General features: G+C 37.0%; 1 protein-coding gene across 8 annotated transcripts in view; it reads right to left on the bottom strand.

Annotated features, from left to right (window-relative positions):
• Positions 1-341: 341 nt before the first annotated feature.
• RNF170 (ring finger protein 170) overlaps positions 342-21,780 on the bottom strand; it is a 38,870-nt gene continuing 17,431 nt past the window's right edge. For all 8 annotated transcript variants that reach the window (XM_040643206.1, XM_040643205.1, XM_040643204.1 and 5 more), the window contains 5 exons: positions 17,635-17,710; positions 15,039-15,144; positions 11,124-11,197; positions 7,354-7,464; positions 342-3,241 (listed from right to left, as the gene is read on the bottom strand). In XM_040643206.1, the coding sequence (XP_040499140.1) occupies positions 2,972-3,241; positions 7,354-7,464; positions 11,124-11,197; positions 15,039-15,144; positions 17,635-17,710 (637 nt within the window). In that variant the 3' untranslated portion in view covers positions 342-2,971. The remainder of the gene's footprint in view (positions 3,242-7,353; positions 7,465-11,123; positions 11,198-15,038; positions 15,145-17,634; positions 17,711-21,780) is intronic.

The following is a 21,780-nucleotide window of genomic DNA, read 5'->3' as shown; positions in this document are numbered from 1 at the left end:
AAATTTTAAAAAATAAGTTATAAAAAAAGGGTAACGTTTCAGTTATCAAATATATACTCAAAAGAAATAGGGGTGGGGAATCAGGGTATAAGCCTAAATTTGAATTCCAGTTCCACCTTTATTACCAGAATAGACTGCCCAGATTAAATAATTTTCCTCAAAAACAAAAACATTTCTACTTTTTCAGTTTAAAAATATCTAAGCATAATTAATTAGAAATGTGATGAGACAATGAACGTCCATTAGTGAAAAAGAAAGTCTTCGCAATAATTATTTTGAACACTATTTTCAGGAGTTCTGAATTTTAAAGCAAACAATATTAAACAGGAATATAACACAAGTTTAGTTTTAGATATGTTGTTTTTATTCAAAAGAATAACTGCTCAAACAACCTAAGTCACAAAGTTTGTACCAAACCACCAGTCCACTGAAACAGCCCTTTGAGGTTTGTATCCACATAGCCACAGGGACTGACAAAGTCCTTTCGTCCCTTGTTGCTCTCAAATGCTGAGGACTGTAGTAGCTGAAACCACTGTTCTAGTGGACAGTTAGAATAATTGTTTCCACCATCTTGTTCCCCACAAGAGCTGCCCAAAGTTATCTTCTGCTCCTGAGGTTGGACCGTCTGTTTTCGTGAAAGTTACATATTGCAGTTTACAAAAATCCAAATTGTTCCTTTGATTTATATTATCTAACCGAATCATAGGAGTATTACTATGATATTTAAAACACTGATCGATTCTACTTGCTTTAAATACTTTCTCAGATCCCTTTTACGTTTATTATCAGTGATCAGTGAAGATGACATAATAAGCAGGCCTAAAATTCTGAGATGTCCATATGTTCTTTTCAATTTAATAAGACTTCACATTATATAGTGTTTTTGTATGTTACAAAAGTTGGTACAATACACCTCCTACTGGGAAAGTCTTAGAAGGAATTCCAAATATCACAGGAAAATTGTAACTAGAAACACGACACTTGGAGCAGAATACATGCAGAGAAAATTAAATCCTTTCAAAAAAATGACATTGCTGTAGCCCCACACCAAATTTGTAATTGGCGAAAAATCTGTTTCTAGTCTGGTAAATGGTGGTTTAACAAAGTCCCGACTCATTAGCTTTTCAACTTGGTGACTGCAGCTGAAATGTTTCTATGAAGCATGCCACCATATTGGACATTTGATTTGGAAGTGTAGAATCAGAATTCATGAAGTCTTGATATGTAATCTTTCTAGACCTTTCCTCTTAGAATCACCTAAGTGCTGCTACTCCAGTGTGTTCTGAAAGACTTCCCAAGGATCCCAGTTTCTCTCCTGCTTCCCCTCTTCAAAATAGCCTTCACATCAATTGAACCCATACTAAGGAGCTTACTAAGGGTCAGATACCTGTTCAGTCACGTATTTGTGCATGGCTTCAGACCAAACTCTGACCTGTAACATACGGATTTCCTCTATGAAAAGGAAGGCAATGCCTTGCCCCTTCTTCACACAACTGTCCTAAGGATAAAATGTCAAGTATGCGAGAAATGCTTTACTTATAATGTGCTATATTTAAGCATTATTGTTTTTCTCTATGACAAGCAACAGCTTTGTCCTACACCCAAATTAGAAAATACTGTTATTGATACTTCATTCAGCATTTCATTAATTGAGGACTAATCTGATGAACTTGAGAGAACGTGATCGATTTGGGTTTTCTCTCCCTATCAATACATAACAAGGCTCACTAATACATGAATGGACAGTATGACCATCAGTGACTGCAAGGTGACAGAGCCAACACGGACCCCTTGGCATCGATTACCCTGCTGTCCAGTTCAGAGACGAGCAGTGCCAGCTGAGGGAGTTAGGATTTCATAATACCTGTGGTTTTGATTCTTCTAAAACAGAAAACTGCAGATGAGAGCATTACGCTGTAGCCATCAAAAAAAGATAACTTTCTTATTGAATTGCCTCAGACAACATTTGCTCATTCTGTTAGACCTGAGGAATCTGGGCTATATGCTGCCATCTAGGGACAGTATTACAAAAGTTTTCTGATAAGAGAAAACAAAATTTGTCCATTCTTTTGGTATAGCTCACCAGTAATTTCTCTTGTCAAATTTAAATAGCGTTCCTATACCCCTCCCAGGGTCTATGATGCTCATTGCCATGAAGAATCTACTTTCCTCAGAAATGCATCAAACTACTATGTGTTTGCAGTATCACAGAAGTTCCTGAAAAAAATTTCCTTTTACAAGTTACTTTTATATATTATTCCTATAAAAGGACCCCCAAACTCTTGTTTAAACGTCACAACTGAGAAAATCATGTGTGCCGACTGCAGATAAATGTCTTGTACCTTGTTAATTCTTCCATTGATTAAGAACTGTCTTATAAACCAGAACATGAAATCAATTATAAACCCCAAGTTCCTTCTTTTACTTTTAGCTGATAGCAAAGAATTATATCAGGATGGAAAAGCACAATTGCTGCAAGTGCCTAAAACGTAGCTAGTACTAAAAGACACACTGACTTTCCCCCAATATTGTACAACATTTTATTGTAACAAAAATAATTAGATGCATCTCACAGCAATATATTATCACGTAGGTACACACTGAGAAGGATAAATGGGATAAACTATAAAACAGTATCTTACTATACATCCAATTAATCTGAGTAATTTTTGGAAAAAGAAAAAGATATAAAATCATCCCTTTTTATATAATTCTATATGTTTTCCAGAGACTTTATAGACAACACAGAATTAAGATATAATTGTAAATTATTATAATTCTAGCCTTAATATTAGAACCTGTAATGTACAAATTCCAGTCATATCTCGCTGGCATTCGCCAAATGAAATCAAATGTTTGTCATACAGCGGTTTTAAGCTTGTACAATAATATTCCAATGCCGTAGACTGCCATGGGCCCTTCTGTCTGGTTTCACACATTAGCCGAAAGATTTTAGTAAACTCACATTTTTTCACCTGTTTAGTCTCTGTGTTATCACTTCGCGATACATAATAGAGATGTAGATGAGCAACAAGAAGATGACAAAGAAATCATCTAGAAAGCCTAGAATTCCAAACAAGGCTTCAGGTACAAAATCCAGGGGTGATATAAGATAGAAAAAAGCTCCCATTAAACAAAGTATTATCCTGATGCGGAACATCCAGAAAAGGCCCCCAACTGAAAACATTTCCCTGAATGCATGCCTCAGTAAAGTGGGTAGATCCATAATTCTTTCCATAATCTGGCAGGGGGAAGAACAAAATATGATTTGTCATCTAACATGTCAGATATCAAAATAATATATTTTTCTTATGATGTGCAAACTCAGTTAACATGAATTAAGGAGTTTCACATATTTTCTAGTCATGCATTTTATTTAAAAACATCTTTGATAACTAGGTTCTTATAAAATAGATCTTACTGCAGATAACTGAAAGGCAACTAAAATATCAACAAACTTAAAATATAGGATATAGTGAGGCAAAACTCAAGTCCTCTCTAATTTGAATTAGTAAATTAAACCAAATGAAGCACTTAAGTGTATATAGGAGTAGAGCCTGAGGCTCGAGCTGGGTCTGGGTTTAAACTCGAAGTCAATCTCTGAGTGGTCAGGTGACCCTGGGGAAAGTTTAACCAAACTGAGATCGGGCAACAACTAACCAAGTATGTGTCACAAGGACTATTAAGAACTAAAAGAGATACTGTATACAAAAGACCTTTATAAATTGCCAGACAATATACAAGTAGTCTACATTAAAGACACATTAACTTGGATGCCTTTGACAGTCTAGGAAGAGCAATGAAACGGACTCCTTCCTAGGATGTTTATTTGGCTTAGCTTGAGTTTAAGTGAATTACTAATTGCCACAAAGATTTCTGGAATGCCAGACTCTACCTTTATGAAAATGATTCAGTTTCTGAATATGTACAAAAGCATCAATTACTAGTTTTTACATAAATGAGCATAATTTTCATAGCTGAAAGTTAACAAATTACATAAATTTTTGAAAATTGAGGCATTCAGAGAAATTGGAACCCTCACACACTATTGGTGGGAATGAACAGCCTCTTAGGAAACAGTTTGGCAGTTCTAAATGTTAAACAGTTATCATAATATCCAGCAATTCCACAATGAGGCATATACCCAAGAGGAATGAAATCATATGTCCACATAAAAACTGGTACACAAATATGAATGGAAGTATTATTCATAATAGCCAAAACATATAAACAATTCAAATGTCCATCAACTGATGAATGGATAAACAAAATGTGTATATTACTTGGCCATAAAAAGCACTGAAGTTCTGGTATATATCACAACATGGATGAGCCTTGAAAACACTATGTTAAGTGAAATAAGACAGAGACAAAAGGCCATATATTATATGATCCCATTTCAATGAAATGATGAAATATCCAGAATAGACCAATCTATAGAGGCAGAAAGTAAATTAGTAGGGGGGATGGGACAGGAAAGGGGAGAGTGGGAAGGGATGCCAAAGCTTTTGGGATGAAGAAAATATTCTAAAATTAGATGATGACAGTAACTGGATTATATTTACTCTGAATACACTAAAGACCATTGAATTATATACTTTAAACAGGCTGCACTTTATGGTGTGTAAAATACATCTAAATAAAGCTGTTAACAAAAGAGTACTAATATTGTATGACCTTCAGCAAGTTAGTTTATCCTCTGCCTGCAAACTTTGCATTTGTTTTGGGTAGTCTGTTTGGACTATATGGTCCTGTGTCGTAGTGAACTACCATGACTTCTCAACATAACTCCTTTCACTATCTTGTTTCTCAGGGGCTGGTAGATACAGAGAAACTGGCCAGAGGAAGAAAGTCACTTCCTGTGGTCATTCCACTGGGCACAGTTCAGCTCTAATTAACAATCTGTATAATTACCATATGTCCAAGGTCATGAGTGCCAAATAAGTAGAGAGGGAAGTGGAGACAAAACTGGGAAGAACTAAGCAAGTGATAAGGAAACAGTTTTATAAACTCGACCAGATAATCTTGTAAATCCTTTTTGGAAAACTGGTCACAAAAAACCAAAATGGTCTTTTTAGAATCCGTTCCTATGTTAATTTTCTATTCTCTATGGGAGAAACTAACATGTAAAGCAAAACAGCTGCACAACTTTCACAAGACTATGGTAAACTATTTTAAATATTCTAGTAACCAGCCAGTATATCTTTTGAATACTTTCCTATCCTTTACCAGAGCTGTTTCTTCACTTCTCATATGGTATCACTTATACAAAATCTATAATAAGTAGACAAGAAGTATGAAATGGGTCATTAAGAAATGTTTGTATATTAATCTCAGTCTTACTCCAACTTTAGATGAGGCAGAATATCAAAGTAAGAGCTAAATGTGTCTATTACACTGTAATTTCATCACAGACCAGGACTTCTTACTCATCAAATATCTGACAACTACCAAAAATTAATAATTGAGCAATGATATGTTTCACACTTAGAAACAGGAATGAGTATCTTAAAATGATTTTTTTTTTTTAAGTTCAGTGGTAGGTCTTGACTTTGGAACATGCTGATTTTCAAAGAATCATCCTACAGATGTCACTGGAGGATATATAAGAAAAAAAATTGCTGGATGAAAAATAGCAGAAGAGGCCCCCAAATAACTGGGGAGGACAACAGTGATTGGATTAAGCTTTCTTTTTGTTTAAACATCTAGAAGATTTACCCGTTATCCACAAGTTGACACTGTATGCCCTTAAATGTACATGACATCACAGTATAAGAAATACGTGCAAGGAAGCACAAGAGCACACACGTGTTTAATTTTAATAGCTTATATTCTTGGCTGAGAGTAGCAGTATCAATTCTTAAGGATAATTCATTAATTTATTCAACAAATATTAAGGGCCTACTGTATCCCAGGCACTGATACTGGCGATGAGAATATAGCGGTGAATATATAAGTATAGTCCTTGCGCTCATGAGGCTTTTAGTCTACTGAGAGAAAGATAATGAGCAAGATTTCAGTATGGTTTGTGACAAATGCTACAAAGGAACGGTGGGCAGAGGACAATGATAGAGAATACCTTAGTTGATCAGAGAAAGCCTCTCTTAGGAAGGTCTATTTAAGACCGACCTAAAGGATGAGCAGTCAGCCATGAGAAGAGCAGAGGGACAAGCATTGCCAACTGAAGGGTCATGTGAGAACTGAAAGGCGGCTGATGGAGGTGAAGCATTTTGGGTGAGACTTGGGAGGGAGGGCCCAGGTCATGTAGGGCCTTGTAAGCACATTGGAAGTTTTAAAATACAAGAATATCATGTCTTACTTATGTTTTCAAAATATTACTCAGGCTGCTGTGCAGAGAAAAAAGTCAAAGTGAAGAGGACACTTGCAGTTATCCTAAGCAAGAGATGACTGTGGCTTAGGCTAGCATGATGGCTACAGGCACAGGACAGTTTTATGAGCTAAAAATGACAGGATCTCCCCAAATGAGAAAAGAAATGATAGCATTTATTTATATATCAGATGAGCGGAATGAGGGAAAGCAAGAAATCAAAACAGCTGAGTAAGACTGAGAAAAGAATACACTGAGTTGAGGAGGGAAGCAACTCAGTATCGTATATACCATGTTTGAGATGCCTATGGACCATCCAAGTGGAGATGTAAGCAAACACTTAGACATATGCTCTACAGCTCAGAGGTCTAGGCTTTCCATATAAATTTGTACTTACAATACTGATTTTTGAAGTACATATTTAGTCATGCACACACTTCTAGAATTTGTTAGATTTTGAAAAAACTGGAATGAGCCAGTAAAATGTGACAGTTTTTAATCTACCAAACACCTTTTCGGGGTGGGGGGGAGGTCAACTGTAAAATTAATGTGTTCTTTAAAAATCAAATGCTTTTGAGTAACTAAAATGACATAACAGAAAACCTCCCCAACACCTAGATTTACTTAGGGAAACATTTCAAAGAGGCCAGGGTAAATAAAAAAGTGGAAAACACAACTATAGAACTCTCCAGTTCTCAGTTATAAGTTTCTCATTAGACAATCCCTATTTTAGATTCACACAGGAGTCAATTGTTCTACATTTCCCTCCAATTTTTCTTTTTTTTTTTTTCCTGAAATCTCTCTCATAAAGACTTTTATAATGCTTTTTTTTTTTTTAAGCTAGAAAACTGTAGTCTTTGGGAAAGCTGTAATGGTGATTGACAACAACAATGTAGGTTGAAACTTTACCCAACACACAAACAATGAGATTTTTTATAGTCAAAGAATATTTGTCGGTAAATCTCACCTTACCAAAGAGAAGCATCATTATACTCTAACTTTGCACCTGCTATAACAATACTTACAGATCTGGGCTGCCCTGAGAATCTCCGGTTATAATCATTAATATCTTGACGCAATGATACAACATCCTGAGATTGGTCATTTTCACCAAATACTGTTAGCAGTAAAGTCACCTGTATATTAAAAAACAAAACAAAACAAAACAAACATTGTTATACCTTTCTGCAGCATTAATTGTTTTCATTTTGGGTTATTATTTAGTAGAATGAGAAAAGCTTCTAAATTTGTATTTCACTCATTTTATTTTTTTTTCACTCATTTCTTTTAATAAAGGCAACATGGGGAGGAAAGTAAGTTATCATTGCCTTGTAATAAAATCCAGTGCAAAATGTAATTTGAATTCCCATAAAATCAAATGGGTACCTCAACCAAACACTGTTTCTAATATTTTCCAGTTCACATCAGGGATAAAGTCAGTAGTTCTTTGTTTGGGCTAACAAATATTTGAAGATATAAGAATGATGAGAAAATATTCAGGAGAAAAGTAACATAAAAATATATGCTTATCATTGTGAGAGTGAAAAATTAGGGATTTCTTTTGTGATTAAAATCATTATTCTTCAACCTCACTGGTATTTGAAATATCTTTGAATGCTACCAACCATAAAAACAGAGATTAAGTTACGGCAGAGAACCACTCTCAAGCACCCATCCCTACTATCATCAAAAAAGGAAGTTCTTGATACGTAATATTTTTAACCTGGTTTCCTCCCTGGTAGAGGTAAGGACACACAAATGTCCCAGGACCACACTGAGGTAACCTGAAAATGATGGTATCTTGAAAAACAAGTACATTTTAAGATATATCAGTGCCTATAGAAATGATCACTGTACAAGGAGATAAAAATGGGAAGGAGCAGTGACAGATTTAGGTTTAAATTATCTAGCTGTTTTTATCCTTCCTCAGTTCAGCTGTAAAACCAGGACCTCCCACTACTCAGATGCTTTCCAAACAGCCAAAGGAGTGATGAAGAGCAGCAGGTCGTAGGAAAGCAGGTACAGCCTCTCTTCACAAATTTGCTAATAAAAATGTATCTTTAAATGAATAAGTGAGCACTTACTGCAGGCCAGGCACTGTGCTAAGTGCTACACAGACCCCAAAACTGAAGACAAAGCCCTGCCCCTTGCTGACCACAACACCCAAGACAGAAGGGGAGGCAGACCTGTTATAAGGCGCTGTGGTGAGGGTTATTATGATGCTTGGGTTATAAGGACTTCTGCCTGGGGTGCCCAGAAAGCCAGAAACAAGCTGGCCCTTGAAGTGCAGGTAGGGCCACCGGTATGTTAGTGTATGCATTCAGGAAGAGAAGTGGTGAGCATGTGAGTCAGAAGCCGCAGCCTGGGCACTATATCCAGGGAAACAGGGTGGGGAACAGGTCCCTACCACCTGTCCTACTTCCAGGATGGATTATTCTGTAGTTAGAGAACCAAAAGCTAGTATATAAAAACAATTTTATCTCTATCTTTCTAGACTAGCAATTTATGGGTGGGATGGTCAAAAGTGTATCACCTGCTAATACATATACACCCTATGAAAAGCCATGGTTAGAGCCAAGAAGAGGGGACAGGTGGTGGAACTAATTCTTTCATGTGAAACCTATGGCCTAGTCACAGTGCTGCTGGCAGATAGCTAAAGATTATGAGAGGTAGTATTGGCAAAGAAACTTCACTGTTGACTGGCTTGTTTCACATAATCAAATCAGCCAGAGAGGCAGTACAAAAAAAGAAAAACAACCAATTTTCCTCCTGCCATGTGATACAAAGTCAAATGTGAAAGAGGCAGAATTTGGGAATGTAGAAACAAGGGGGAAAGAAGCCCTGAACTTCCCTCTCTACACCAAAAAATGAGGCAGTGATGGGGGTAAATGGATAGCCAGAACAGAGGTTGAAAGGGTATGTGTGTCTATGTGTAACAATACATGCTGTATGGTTTTATTCACATAAAGTCCAAAAATCAGACAAAACTAGACAATAATCTCAGAGGTGTATGCTAAGGTAATAAACCTATAAAGAAAATCAAGGAAATGCTTATCATAAAAGTCAAATAGTAGTTGCCTCTAGGAGAGGAAGGAGGGGGGGGAGATTTGGTCGTGAGGAGGCTTCTGTGGGCTGTTGGCCAGTTCCTATTTCTTCATCTGAGTGGTGATTACTGAAGTGTTGCTTTGTGATAAAGCAATGAGCAGTACTTCTATGTTTTGTGTGCTTTTCTGTATGTCTGTTATAGTTTACAAAGAATTTTGGAAAAATTGTTGCCTCATCTACCATTTTGTTTCATTTTTTGGTCTCGGTGGGTTTATGCCTTTACAAAATGTCCTGTTCTTTTAATGGGGTTCCAAAGAGGAGCAGAAGTAAATGTATGTGTTTAATTTGACATCTTTATTTGAAAGCTCTCTATCCTTTCTGGATTTCACTTTGCGCACTGGAAGATTTCCTAAGGAGCTGCCGTCTTTTTACATGTTCATAACTCATTATTAGAAAGGTAGGTATTTTTATTTTAAATGAAAAATAAAATAAGTATACAGGAAATTATGAAAAAACTATACAACTGATAGAATGTTCTATTGTACTATATTTACTAATTTAAAAACTAAGAACTTCATTTTCTCAAATTTTTCAGTATTTTGTTTTTCCAGTTTGTCAAAGAAATTGAGAAAATCTGTGCTGACATTTCAGTCTTCAGTACATGTTTATAAAAACTTATCTCTCTCCTGAAGTAGCTTCTATATTAACTAAAATAGTCTGATCTGTTCTGGATCATGTAATATGGATATGTCTCTAAAAGAGACATTTTAAAAAGTTACTATTCATCATATAAAGCTATCTAGACCTTCACTGGAGAAGGGCAGATTATAAGTAAATTGAAAGGGAAAAATATTTTTTTATTTCAAAAGAAGTATATGTAGGGGAAATATTTGATTAAGCCTGTTAGCTAGTTCAGTTATTCCTTTGCTGGTATTACAATGAAGAGTTACTAAAATTTGGGGGAGGATTCATTCACCAGTTGTTTTTTACTATAACTGAAGGATCTGGAAGGGAATTTCCCTTTTTTGCTGTCTTTAAGACATTAAAAAAAATAATGGAAAATAACATCATAGAAGCTTTGGATAAACAGAACTTCCCTACAATCCAGCAACTGCACTAGGTATTTACCCAAAGAATACAAAAATACTAATTCAAAGGGATATAAGCGCCCCAATGTTTAGCAGCATTATTTACAATAGCCAAATTATGGAACAGCCCTAGTGTCCACTGACTGATGAATGGATAAAGAAGATGTGGTATATATATATGATGGAATATTACTGAGCCATAAAAAAGAATGAATCTTGCCATTTGCAATGACATGGATGGAACTAGAGTATTATGCTGAGTGAAATACGTCAGTCAGAGAAAGACAAATACCCTATGATCTCACTCATGTGGAATTTAAGAAACAAAACAAGGGGAAAAACAGAGAGAGAGAGGCAAAGAAAGAAACAGACTCTTAATTATAGAGAACAAACTGATGGTTACCAGAGGGAGGTGAGTGGGGGATGGGTGAGACTGGTGATGGGGATTAAGGAGTGTTCTTGGCGTGCTGAGCAGCAGCTGTTGTATGGAAGTGTTGATTCGCTACACTGTACACCAGAAACTTATATTACACTGCATGTTAACTAACTGAAATTTAAATAAAAACTTTAAAAAAATCAAAGCAATTCAAAAGTAGATACAGAATTATAAAAATTTACAAAATCAACTAGCATAAATGATGCTTTCTGGATACAAACATTACCGTTTGTCTACAGATTGGACAACTGATTGCCCCAAGCCATGAACCATATCGCCAGTATGCAATAATGCAGGTACCTAATGAGGAAAAAAAAGCCCATTAATACTAATGTTTTAAATGTTTTAAATTTTAAAAGCCCATGAATCCTCAGAAAGTTTCAAATATTTGAAATATTTTTATAGTATCATCTTATTTTAAAATATTTTTTATTTCATCCAACCAACTCTTTAGGCAAATTCAAATCTAGTAACAATTCCCAGCCATTGAAAATATTTTTATTTAAACTACTAGTTAAGATACAGATAAATTTCTGGCTTTATACAATCCAAAGCAAGCATGCATTAACTGCTTCAATGCTGAGGCTTAATAGAAGTATTGCATTTCCTATGTAAAATAAATAGAATAAATAAACATTATTGCAAATATGACAACCAATAAATCACAGTATGGATTTTCTGTTCCAAATTTGGTATACATATTACAGAAACACCAATTCTATTTTTTTTTAAGAATTTAGAAAGCCAAGTTACAGTGGCATCAATAATAATAATTAAGCACCATGAACAAGGAACCAAAGTATACAAAGATTACATGCTGTTTGACCTAATAAAGTTTACAATCCAGTTCAATAATTCAATCAACTTTTATACTCGGTGGATTTGATTCTTCTGCTAAAAGGTGTTCATGAACAGCAAAACACCTTAAAGGAAGAGTTTATAGACCTCAAAAAGTGGCAGGTAAGCTAACTGTAGAAGCACTTAAAGTTCAGGCCACTAACGAAGAAGGAATATTTTATTTTATTTTATTTTTTAAAGATTTCATTTATTTGACAGAGAGAGAGAGAGAGTACAAGTGGGAGGGGAGAGGGAGAAGCAAAGGGAGCCTGACATGGGGCCCAATCCCAGGACCCTGGGATCATGACCTGAGCTGAAGGCAGACGTTTAGCCGACTGAGCCACTCAGGCACCCCAAAAAGGAATATTTTAAAATAGTGTCTGATGTTTAAGGGCCCAATTCATTTCTTCTCTGCAGGACACCTATTTCTCAGACAATCCAGGTCCCATTGTGAATCTGAACTAAATGCTTCCAGCCTCCAGCATCTTTTCTGTTTTCTTACTCTTGTCTTAGCAACCTAGCTTAGCCCTCCTGCATTCCTTATTCTGATTCTTCTAGATCAAATAAATGTCCAGAATTTTGAAGAAGCAATGACAGTCAAATTGAGAAGACCAAGGTGACATAGTGAAATCAATCAGAAGGTAGTTAAATCTCGAACCGTTTATTAACTTTAAGTACAAAAGGAATGCAGGGCGGGAGAACTCTGGGATGCATCAGAGAATAATTTGTAGATGAGAAAGGATTTGAACTGAACTTTGTAGGACAGGGAAGATTTAGATGTAGAAAACAGGAAGGAGGATGCTCCCAGTTTTATGAATAGAAAGGAGCAAATGCCAGAGGTAAAATAAATGCCGTATGAGGAGACTAGTGAGCAATCCAAGAGGCTAAGCAAAGGCTATCCACATTGGACAGTACAGTGACTATGGGCAGAAACCAGTACGATGATTTAAAGATGAATTTAAAAGCCAAACAATATCTGGTATCTTTTCCTACTCTCAGAGTGCTGTGTTAGATAATATTTATTAATTTGAGCAATCTAATTTCATAGAGAAACTATATGAAAGCAAAACTTATAAATCTTTTTGGTATTATTATTAACATCCACAATGATGCCTCAACTTTATCTACTACTTGTTCACTCAAAAATTCAATGTGTTTTAACATACACTAACTTATTTAATCCCACATCTCTTTCCTACAAACTGGAGTACAGGTGTCCTTGCTTTGCAAATTATGTAATGGCCACTGACTGCACAGAAAAACTACGGTCCAGCAAATCAAACGCTCCAGTTCACACACATCTGCTATGATATGCTCAAGGCTTTCCCTTTTCTTCAACTTTCCCTGCTATAAAATGAGAGATCCGCTTAAATAAGATGGTGGGAGAGATGACTGATTGACTTTAATATGGGTCATAATCTGAGTCCGTTTATTTGTAAAATGGGAATAACGCTTCATAAGACTGCCAAAAAACTAAATAAAATACTGTGGGTTACAAATGCAAATAAAATGAAGTCTGCTGCTGCTATTATTCTTAGCTCACTGGAAAGGAACAGAACTGTAGTGCCATATATAGGAGCTAAGCTAAGGTGCTCTTGAAATATGTAGTATCAATATACTTGAACTACTTATTCAAAGAAACACATTTCTGTTTATTGAGAAGTGGAACGACTAGTCTTTTAAATCTTTGAACCTAGAGACAGTAAATAAAAGTATCTAACAGCAGGCTATCAGAAGCAATCTACCCAATTACCTCAGACCCAGAAACCAAGAACACAATACAGCCATCTTTCAATTGACTGGGTTATCCACTCAGTAAATCATCTAAGCCTGGGTTGGCAAATGGAGCTCATCTAGCCTGCCAAATCTCATTGATTCTTAACACCTGCCTGAAGTACTGTGTTAAAGGATGGTTGAGGCCACATCCAGACTTGGAAAGAATGTCCAATTGATTAGGAATATCTACCTGAGGTTTGAGAGGGGAAAGTATCTGCTTTCTCTGATGGCCCTTTAATTCTCTCTATGATACTCCATGATTTTGCTGCTCATTAGCATTGCCAACAGACAAAGATAGACACTGAAATGAGTGTTTCATAACTTGTTAGCTAGCTTAGGGAAAAAACTTTAGGGAAGAGGATAAAATTAATGGATGATGAAATAATGGGATTGGTCAGCACTTACTGAAGGAGCGCAGGTATAGAAAACCCTGCAGTGCATGATCTGGATTTCAAATTATTTATGTCATCCCCCAAAGCATAAATGATAGCACTACATACCTAAAAATTCTATATAAACTCACACAACAGATACAAAGGGGAAAAAGAAACTTAACGGATCACTGTATGCTACATTTTAAATTGTCTTAAAGTGGAAAATGGGTACATTTGGGGAGCAATTAGAATCCTGTCTTGAATACAACCATTGAGACAGAAAGAAATACTACAAATAAAACAACAGATCTAGTGAATGGATAAATGTTAAATAGAGAGTAGTCGTAGAAGCTACTAATCACATAGCAGACCACAGGGTTTGAAGTTAGACCTACATTTAAAATCTGGCTCTTCTAGCAGCTGGGTTACCCTTTGTAGAATTTCTTAACTCAGCTTCAGTTTCCTCATACGCGGGATTCAAGGAGATGAAGTATGGTAAGTGTCCAGCACATAGTAGGTATGCAATAACCGACTCTCCCCAGTCTCATATGACCATAATAAACAAGGACTATACGATATCCCATCTTTATGAAATCTTTCTGGAGGGTCAGGAAAAACACCCAGAGGTAGAAAGCCCTCCTTCCTGAGACTAAGCACGCGTGTAATCTATGTTCCCTTCTTGTCCTACTGTATGCTCTAGGTTCATCATTCTCGCTCACCAACCCGCTGAGGTCATGACAAAACCCAGGCTAATAACTTTTGTGCTGATGCAGGGTATAAACGAGGTAAGAGGGCTAAAGGGAAGGTCTTGGGCAGGGTCCTTAAGAGAACTTTCCTGCCTTGGGAAGGATGAATAATAAATGAAACTACCAAAAAGTGTTAAACAATGAGGGATTCAGTGAATTCCTCATGGTATTCATATACTTGGATTACCATTCAAAGAAACACATTTCTGTTTATTGAGAAGTTGAACAACTAGTGTTTTTTAATCTTTGAGCTCACAGACACTAAACGAGAGTGGCTAACAAGTACAGCAGGATATCAGAAGCAATCTACCCCTTTCGTGAAATACAAAATTAGGACTCCAGCCCGTGTACACATATGGGTCTTGATCTAAATACTCGCTTTCCCCCAATACAGCGTTATTTGCTTACCACAAAAGAGATGTCCACAGTTCGTCTCGACAGGGAGGGAGGCTTGATGTAAACAGATTGGACAGTACATGTCAGTGTAGAACTGCTGTCGAGCAGCAGGGGCATCCTGATGAGAGGACAGATATTCACAAGTACACAAGAGTATCTCTAGGAACGCAGTTACACTGAACACAGTCCAGAGGGCATAATCCTCACCAGCTTTTAGATGTGCACTAGTTTAAAGTCTTATACGTTTGATAAAGTTATGAGGCTATATAATTGTTTGATTTAAGCTGCCTGGGCTCTACCTTCCTTCCTGAACATGACCTACATTAACTCTGGAGTTTCTCTTTCACTCTGTTAGAATGAGTAAGTTATGCTGAAAAACATGAGGCTGAACTAATGCAAAAGCTAAAGAAATGTCAAGCTGTTTCCCAGGTATCAGCTTTTAATCATTTTTTAAAATTTAAATAAAATTAATTAACATGTAGTGTATTAGTTTCAGAGGCAGAGGTCAGTGATTCATCAGTCTCCTATAACACCCAGTGCTCATCACATCATGTGCCCTCTTTAGTGTCCCCACCCTCCTCCCCACTTTAACCATTTTTAACATCTTTTTCATTCATACGTTCTGACAAGCTGCTGCATGTATGCTGTACCTCACAAGGGCCCAGAGTTAAACTTTCAAAGGAGAATACTGGTCATTTTGGAAGAAGGAAAATTCAATACACTGGTAACTTGGGCTTAATCTTTCCCATGGTCAGATTAATAAAATTTAACGTTCCTCGGTTACATCAGTGTTGTGACTGTAACAGGTATGGGGAATAGAATCACCACTACGAGAAGCATCCAGATATAAAGAACCCGCCAGAATGTAAGTATATGAGGATAAGGACTTTATCTACAGGACTCCTTATAGTGACCCAGGAACTAGAAAAGTATCTAGCACTAGTATGTAATGTGTATCTTTTAAAATACATATAAAAACCTATTTTTATAGCACCCAGCACACCTCTTATAAACAATGTAGCCGGCATTAAAAACATCAAATTACCAAAAAAAATTATAAAATTCACTAAACATGATGAACCAAAGATTTTGTCATCTGAAACTAATAAACATAACTAAAACCTCCTATTTCTTCAATCAGTCCTAAAATACTATAATATTCTATGAGCCATGGTCACACATTAATATTATAGTCTTTTATATCATTTTTAATGGTGCAAAAAGAAAAACAAACAGCTCTTAACGTCCCACTCTCTATCTTTTGTCTTCATTATTATTCTTTGGAAATTAACTAAAACAAAACAAAACAAAAACCAAAACAACAAAAACCAATTATCAGTGCTGCCCAACAGCACTTTATGCAGTGATGGAAATCTTTATCTGTGGGTACTGAGTACTTACAGGTGACTAGCATAACTAAAAAGTACTGAATTTTAAATTTTACTTAATTCTAATTTAAAATTAAATAGCCTAATACGGGTAGTGGCTACCATATAGGACAGCACAAAAAGGGCTAAGTCACTAGCTGTATTCCAACTAGAGCTGAATGCCATGTCTGAGGAAGGTGGGAGGGGGTGAACTGTACAGTGGTGCAAAGGAATCTGGAAGATGCAGCTCAGTGCGGGTCTTCTGTACAGCCGGGTCCATTCACGTTATTCCGGTGTGAATTTGAGTACATCTTAGTCATCTAGTATGTCAGATGGGAATGATAATTGTTGCCTCACCGACCATGTTTCCAGATTAAATAAGATAGCTGTATGTAAAAGCACACTGTAAATTATAAAACACTATCCCAGCATGAATTATTAATAACAGTAGCTCTGGAACAGAGTACTACTATCATGCTTAAACTATTTTTATATCAGTGAATTTAAATTTTTTGAAGGCAGAAATTCTTATTTGTTTAGCTCACAACTGAATCCTCAAGGCCTAGAATAATGTCTGACGTATGGTAGATGTTTAATAAATATTTGGTGAATGGATAAATTGTAAAACACTCTTTGGAATTAAATTTTGATTGGTGAGTGGGAAATCAATTTTTAATTTTAATTTTTTGATATTAGCGACTCTGGCATGAAGGTGTACAATATCCTACTTATTCCAGCTTTCGTGAAATCTATTTCTGATTCGTAGAGAGTCCATCTGGTTAAAAGCATACAAGAGAAAGAAAAGTTTTCTTCTTTGCCTAACTAGTTTTCCTAACTTTGACCACTGAAGAAAAAGAAGAGGAAAAAAAAGGCACCCCCTGTAGTCACCTCTTTGTAGGTCTTCAGGGAATATGTGGGTCTTTGGGGAAAAAATAGTTTTTCCACTACATTTAATTAAAGCCAATTAGACAGTGATTATTTCCTCATAAATAACAGGAAAACTGCTGTTTTTAAAGCAAGTTAAAAAAAAAAAAACCACACACACATGAAAACATCTGAGTAGTTAAAACTAGTCATTTACCTAATCTGAAAATACACAATCAATAGAACAATTTAAATTAATAAAGCAGGAAATCACTGCATGTTTCCAAAAAGTTAGTTACTGTTTCATCACAATTTCATACGCAAGGGGAATACTGTTATTCCTTATACAAACGCACGTATTTGTAGAATAATGGTACCTGTTCTGTTTGAAGTTGCTCCCGAAGAACCCTTACTAGTTCTTGGTTTTCTGGATGAATGTTCTGATGTGCATTTCTGTTGAATAAAATATAATAAACTCTGAATACAAAATATTGTCAGATGAATCAGTTTTCTTTTTTTTTTTTTTAAGATTTTTTTTTTTTTAAGTAATCTCTACATCCAACATGGGGCTCCCACTCAGGACCCCAAGATTTAGAGTCACATGCTCTACTGACTAAGCCAGCCAGGCGCCCCAAATTAGTTTTCTTTATGGGTCGAATTTTCAACCAAGAACTACTGGTAACTTCATAAATGTAAATGATGGCCTACAACTGTCTCCACTTCCAGGACTGAACATTCCAGGTTACTCTGTGAGGAGTTCTAAGATCACGGGGTATGGGCTGATTTCAGGCTCAACTGGCAAATGAAATCCAGAGGCCTAGTACCTTGTAGATGTGAGGTAACTGCAGGCTTACAAATCATATGAAGAACAATTAACACATTTATTTCTTCCATGAAATTCCTTCAAAATAAGCAACTATATAATTATATTATCATGCATTTGAACACTTATCCACATCTAATTAGATCTTTCCACCTATGAGGGGAGGGGTACAGAGAACAGAAAATAAAATTGCATTTTTTTTTTGAAATTAGAATTTTTTACTAAAAATTGAATAATTATAATATAATCCAATTCACTCTGAAACCGGGAAAATAGTTCCTCCACAGCTAAAGACATAAAGAGAAGTCCACATCGAGAAGGGTAAGATGAGCAGAGATGTGGTCAGGATCCAAACCCCTTGCATAGCATCCCACAAGTGGGAGGGATATCACAGGCACAAAGGTCAACTCTGAAAAGGGAGGGGATGAAGCCTAACATGGGGCGCCCCCAGTCCCAGGGAAATGCACTGGAAACACAAGCCTTCATAACATCTAGTTTTGAAAAACAGCAGTTGAACTCCAGGAGCTCGAGGGCTACAGGAAACCAATTCTCTGCTCTTAAAAACCCAGTGTGCTATACTATCACTTGGTCTGAGAACCAGCAGAGACCAACAGCCTGAAAAGCACCTGCACTATAGGTGAAGGACATTTACTGATTAATTTTAGGGCATGTGTCAGAAAGGCAGAGATCTATAGGAACTTTCTCTGGAAAAGGAAGTGCTGGTAGGCACCATTTTTCCTGCCTTCCTTTGGCCTAGGTAGCCGGATGGCCATGGGAGACAGTTCTGATACTCTCCATCCTTGCTAGCCTTGCTAGCCATGCTCACTCACCCCATCCCAGCATTTACCTGTGGACCTGCCCCACCCAACCACCCCAGCCTGGCAGGCACCCTTTCCTGCTGCACCCAGCCAGCAGTCCTGGCTAGAACCAGCACCTGCTCCAAAGCAATTCCTGCCCGACAGAGGGAGGAGAGCCAGGCCTGCACATCAGCATGGCTGCAGCAGCTGTGGCTGGGGCTCTCCGCCAGCTGTGCAGGAACCAGCCCCACCCACCAAAATGGCAGCAATATACATACCCAGGCCTGGGTATGTAGGACACATGCAGCCTACAGGGAGGACACCATTGGAGCACTGATTCTAGTGACCAGGGAGGACTGTGCTACTGGGCCCCACAGGACACCTTCTACCTAAGGCCAATACCTTCAAGACCAGGAGACACAGCTGACACATCTAACACACAGAAACAAACACAGAGAATGAGAAAAAAATGAGGAGAGAGGATTATGTTCCAAACAAAAGAACAAGACAAAACCTGAGAAAAAGAACTAAACAAAATGGAGATGAGTAACCTACCTAATGAAGAGTTCAAAGTAATGGTCATAAACATGCTCACTGGACTTGAGAGAAGAGTGGATGAACTCCGTGAGAACATCACAAAGAGAAAATCTAAAAAGAACCAACCAAAGCTGAAAAATAGGGGCACCTGGTGGCTCAGTTGGTTAAGCATTTACCTTCGGCTCAGGTCATGATCTGGGGTCCTAGGACTGAGTCCCGCTTACAGATCCCTGCTCAGCAGGGAGCCTGCTTCTCCCTCTCCTTCTGAACCTTCCCCCTCCCCGCTTGTGCTCTCTGCTCTCTCTCTCAAATAAATTTTTTCTTTTAAAGCTGAAAAAAACAAAAGTGCAATAAAAAATACACTTGAGGGAATCAACAACAGATAGAAGATGCAGAAGAACAGCTCAATGACTGGAAGACAAGATAGTGGAAAGCACCCAAGCTGAACAGAAAGAAAAAAGGATTAAAAAAAAATGAGGATAGGTCAAGAGATCTCTATGACAACACACTAACATTCACATTATAAGCAGAAGAAAAAAACAAAAGGGCAGAAAACTTACTGGAGCGATAATAGCTGAAAACTTCCCTAAATTGGGGAAGGAAACAGACATCCAAGCCTAGGGAGCACAGAGAGCCCCAAATAAGATGAACCCAAGAAGGTCCACACTGAGACACATAATTAAAATGCCAAAAATTAAAGAGAGCAATAGAAGCAGCAAGAGAAAATAAAATAGTTATATACAAGGGAAACCCCATAAGGGTATCAGCTGATTTTCCACAGACACTTTGCAGGCCAAAAATAACTGGTATGATATACTCAAACTCCAAAAGTAAAAAGCCTATAAGCAAGGATACTCTATCTGCCAGAGCTGTCATTCAGAATTGGAGACAGAAAGTTTCCCAAACAAAAGTTAAAGAAGTTCATTACCACTAAACCAGCCCTACAAGAAATGTTAAATGGACTTCTTTAAGCAGAAAAGAAAAAGTCAAAACTATGAGTAACAAAATTATGAAAGGAAAAAATTTCACTAGTAAAGCAAACATATGGTAAAGGTAGTGGATCATTCATAAAACTAGTATGAAGGTTAAAATACAAAAGTTGGGGCGCCTGGGTGGCTCAGTCATTAAGCGTCTGCCTTTGGCTCTGGGCGTGATCCCAGCGTTCTGGGATCGAGCCCCACATCAGGCTCCTCCGCTGGGAGCCTGCTTCTTCCTCTCCCACTCCCCCTGCTTGTGTTCCCTCTTTCACTGGCTGTCTCTCCCTCTGTCAAATAAATAAATAAAATCTTTTTAAAAAATTAAAATAAAATACAAAAGTAGTAAAATCAATTATATCTACCGAAATTAGCTGAGATACACACACACATGCACACGCACATGCACAAAAGATAAGAGTGCCTGGCTGACTTAGCCAGCAGAACATGTGAATCTTGATCTCAGGGTCATGAGTTCAAGCCCCATGTGAGGTGTACAGCTTACTTAAAAAAGAAAGACACAAACAAGACAGATGTAAAATATGGCATCATGTACATAAAACATGCAGGGGAAGGAGCAAAAATGTACTGCTTGTAGAATGTGTTTGAACTTAAGTACCTTCAACTTAATAGAGACTGCTATATATACATAGGACGTTATATATGAATCTCATGGGGGCTACAAACCAAAAGCCCACAAAACATAAAGAGAACAGAATCCAAGCAAACACTTAAAAAATCATCAAATTACAAGGGAAGAGAGCAAAAGAAAGGAAACGAGAAGAACAACAAAAACAACCAGAGAACAGCTGACAAAATGGCAGCAACTTACAGACCTATCAATAATCACATTTTATTTTTATTTTTTATCATAAGTGTACTCTTTAAGCCCCATTGCCTATTTCACCCATCCTCTAAACAACCTCCCCTCTGGTAACCATCAGCAGTTTGTTCTCTATAGTTAACACTCTGTTTCTTGGTTTGTCTTTCTCACTTTTTTTTTCCCTTTGCTCATCTGTTTTGTTCTAAATTCCATATACGAGTGAGATCATAACGTATTTGTCTTTCTCCAACTTATTTCACTTAGCATTGCACTCTGTAGCTCCATCCATATTGTTGCAAATGACAAGATTTCATTCTTTTTTAGGGCTGAGTAATATTCCATTGTATATGTATACCACACTTCTTTATTCATCTATCAATGGACACTTGGGCCGCTTTCATAATTTGGCTATTGTAAATAATACTGCAATAAACACAGGGGTACATGTATCCTGTTCATTAGTGTTTTTGTGTTTTTTTGGTAAATACCTAGTAGAGTGATTACTGGATTACAGGGTAGTTCTATTTTAAATTTTCTGCGGAACCTCCATACTGATTCCACAGTGGCGT

Source organism: Ursus maritimus, unplaced genomic scaffold (assembly GCF_017311325.1).
Source record: "Ursus maritimus isolate PB19 unplaced genomic scaffold, ASM1731132v1 scaffold_28, whole genome shotgun sequence".
In the NCBI taxonomy this organism is placed as follows: Eukaryota; Metazoa; Chordata; class Mammalia; order Carnivora; family Ursidae; genus Ursus; species Ursus maritimus.
This window is presented reverse-complemented; position numbering and strand designations above follow the sequence as displayed.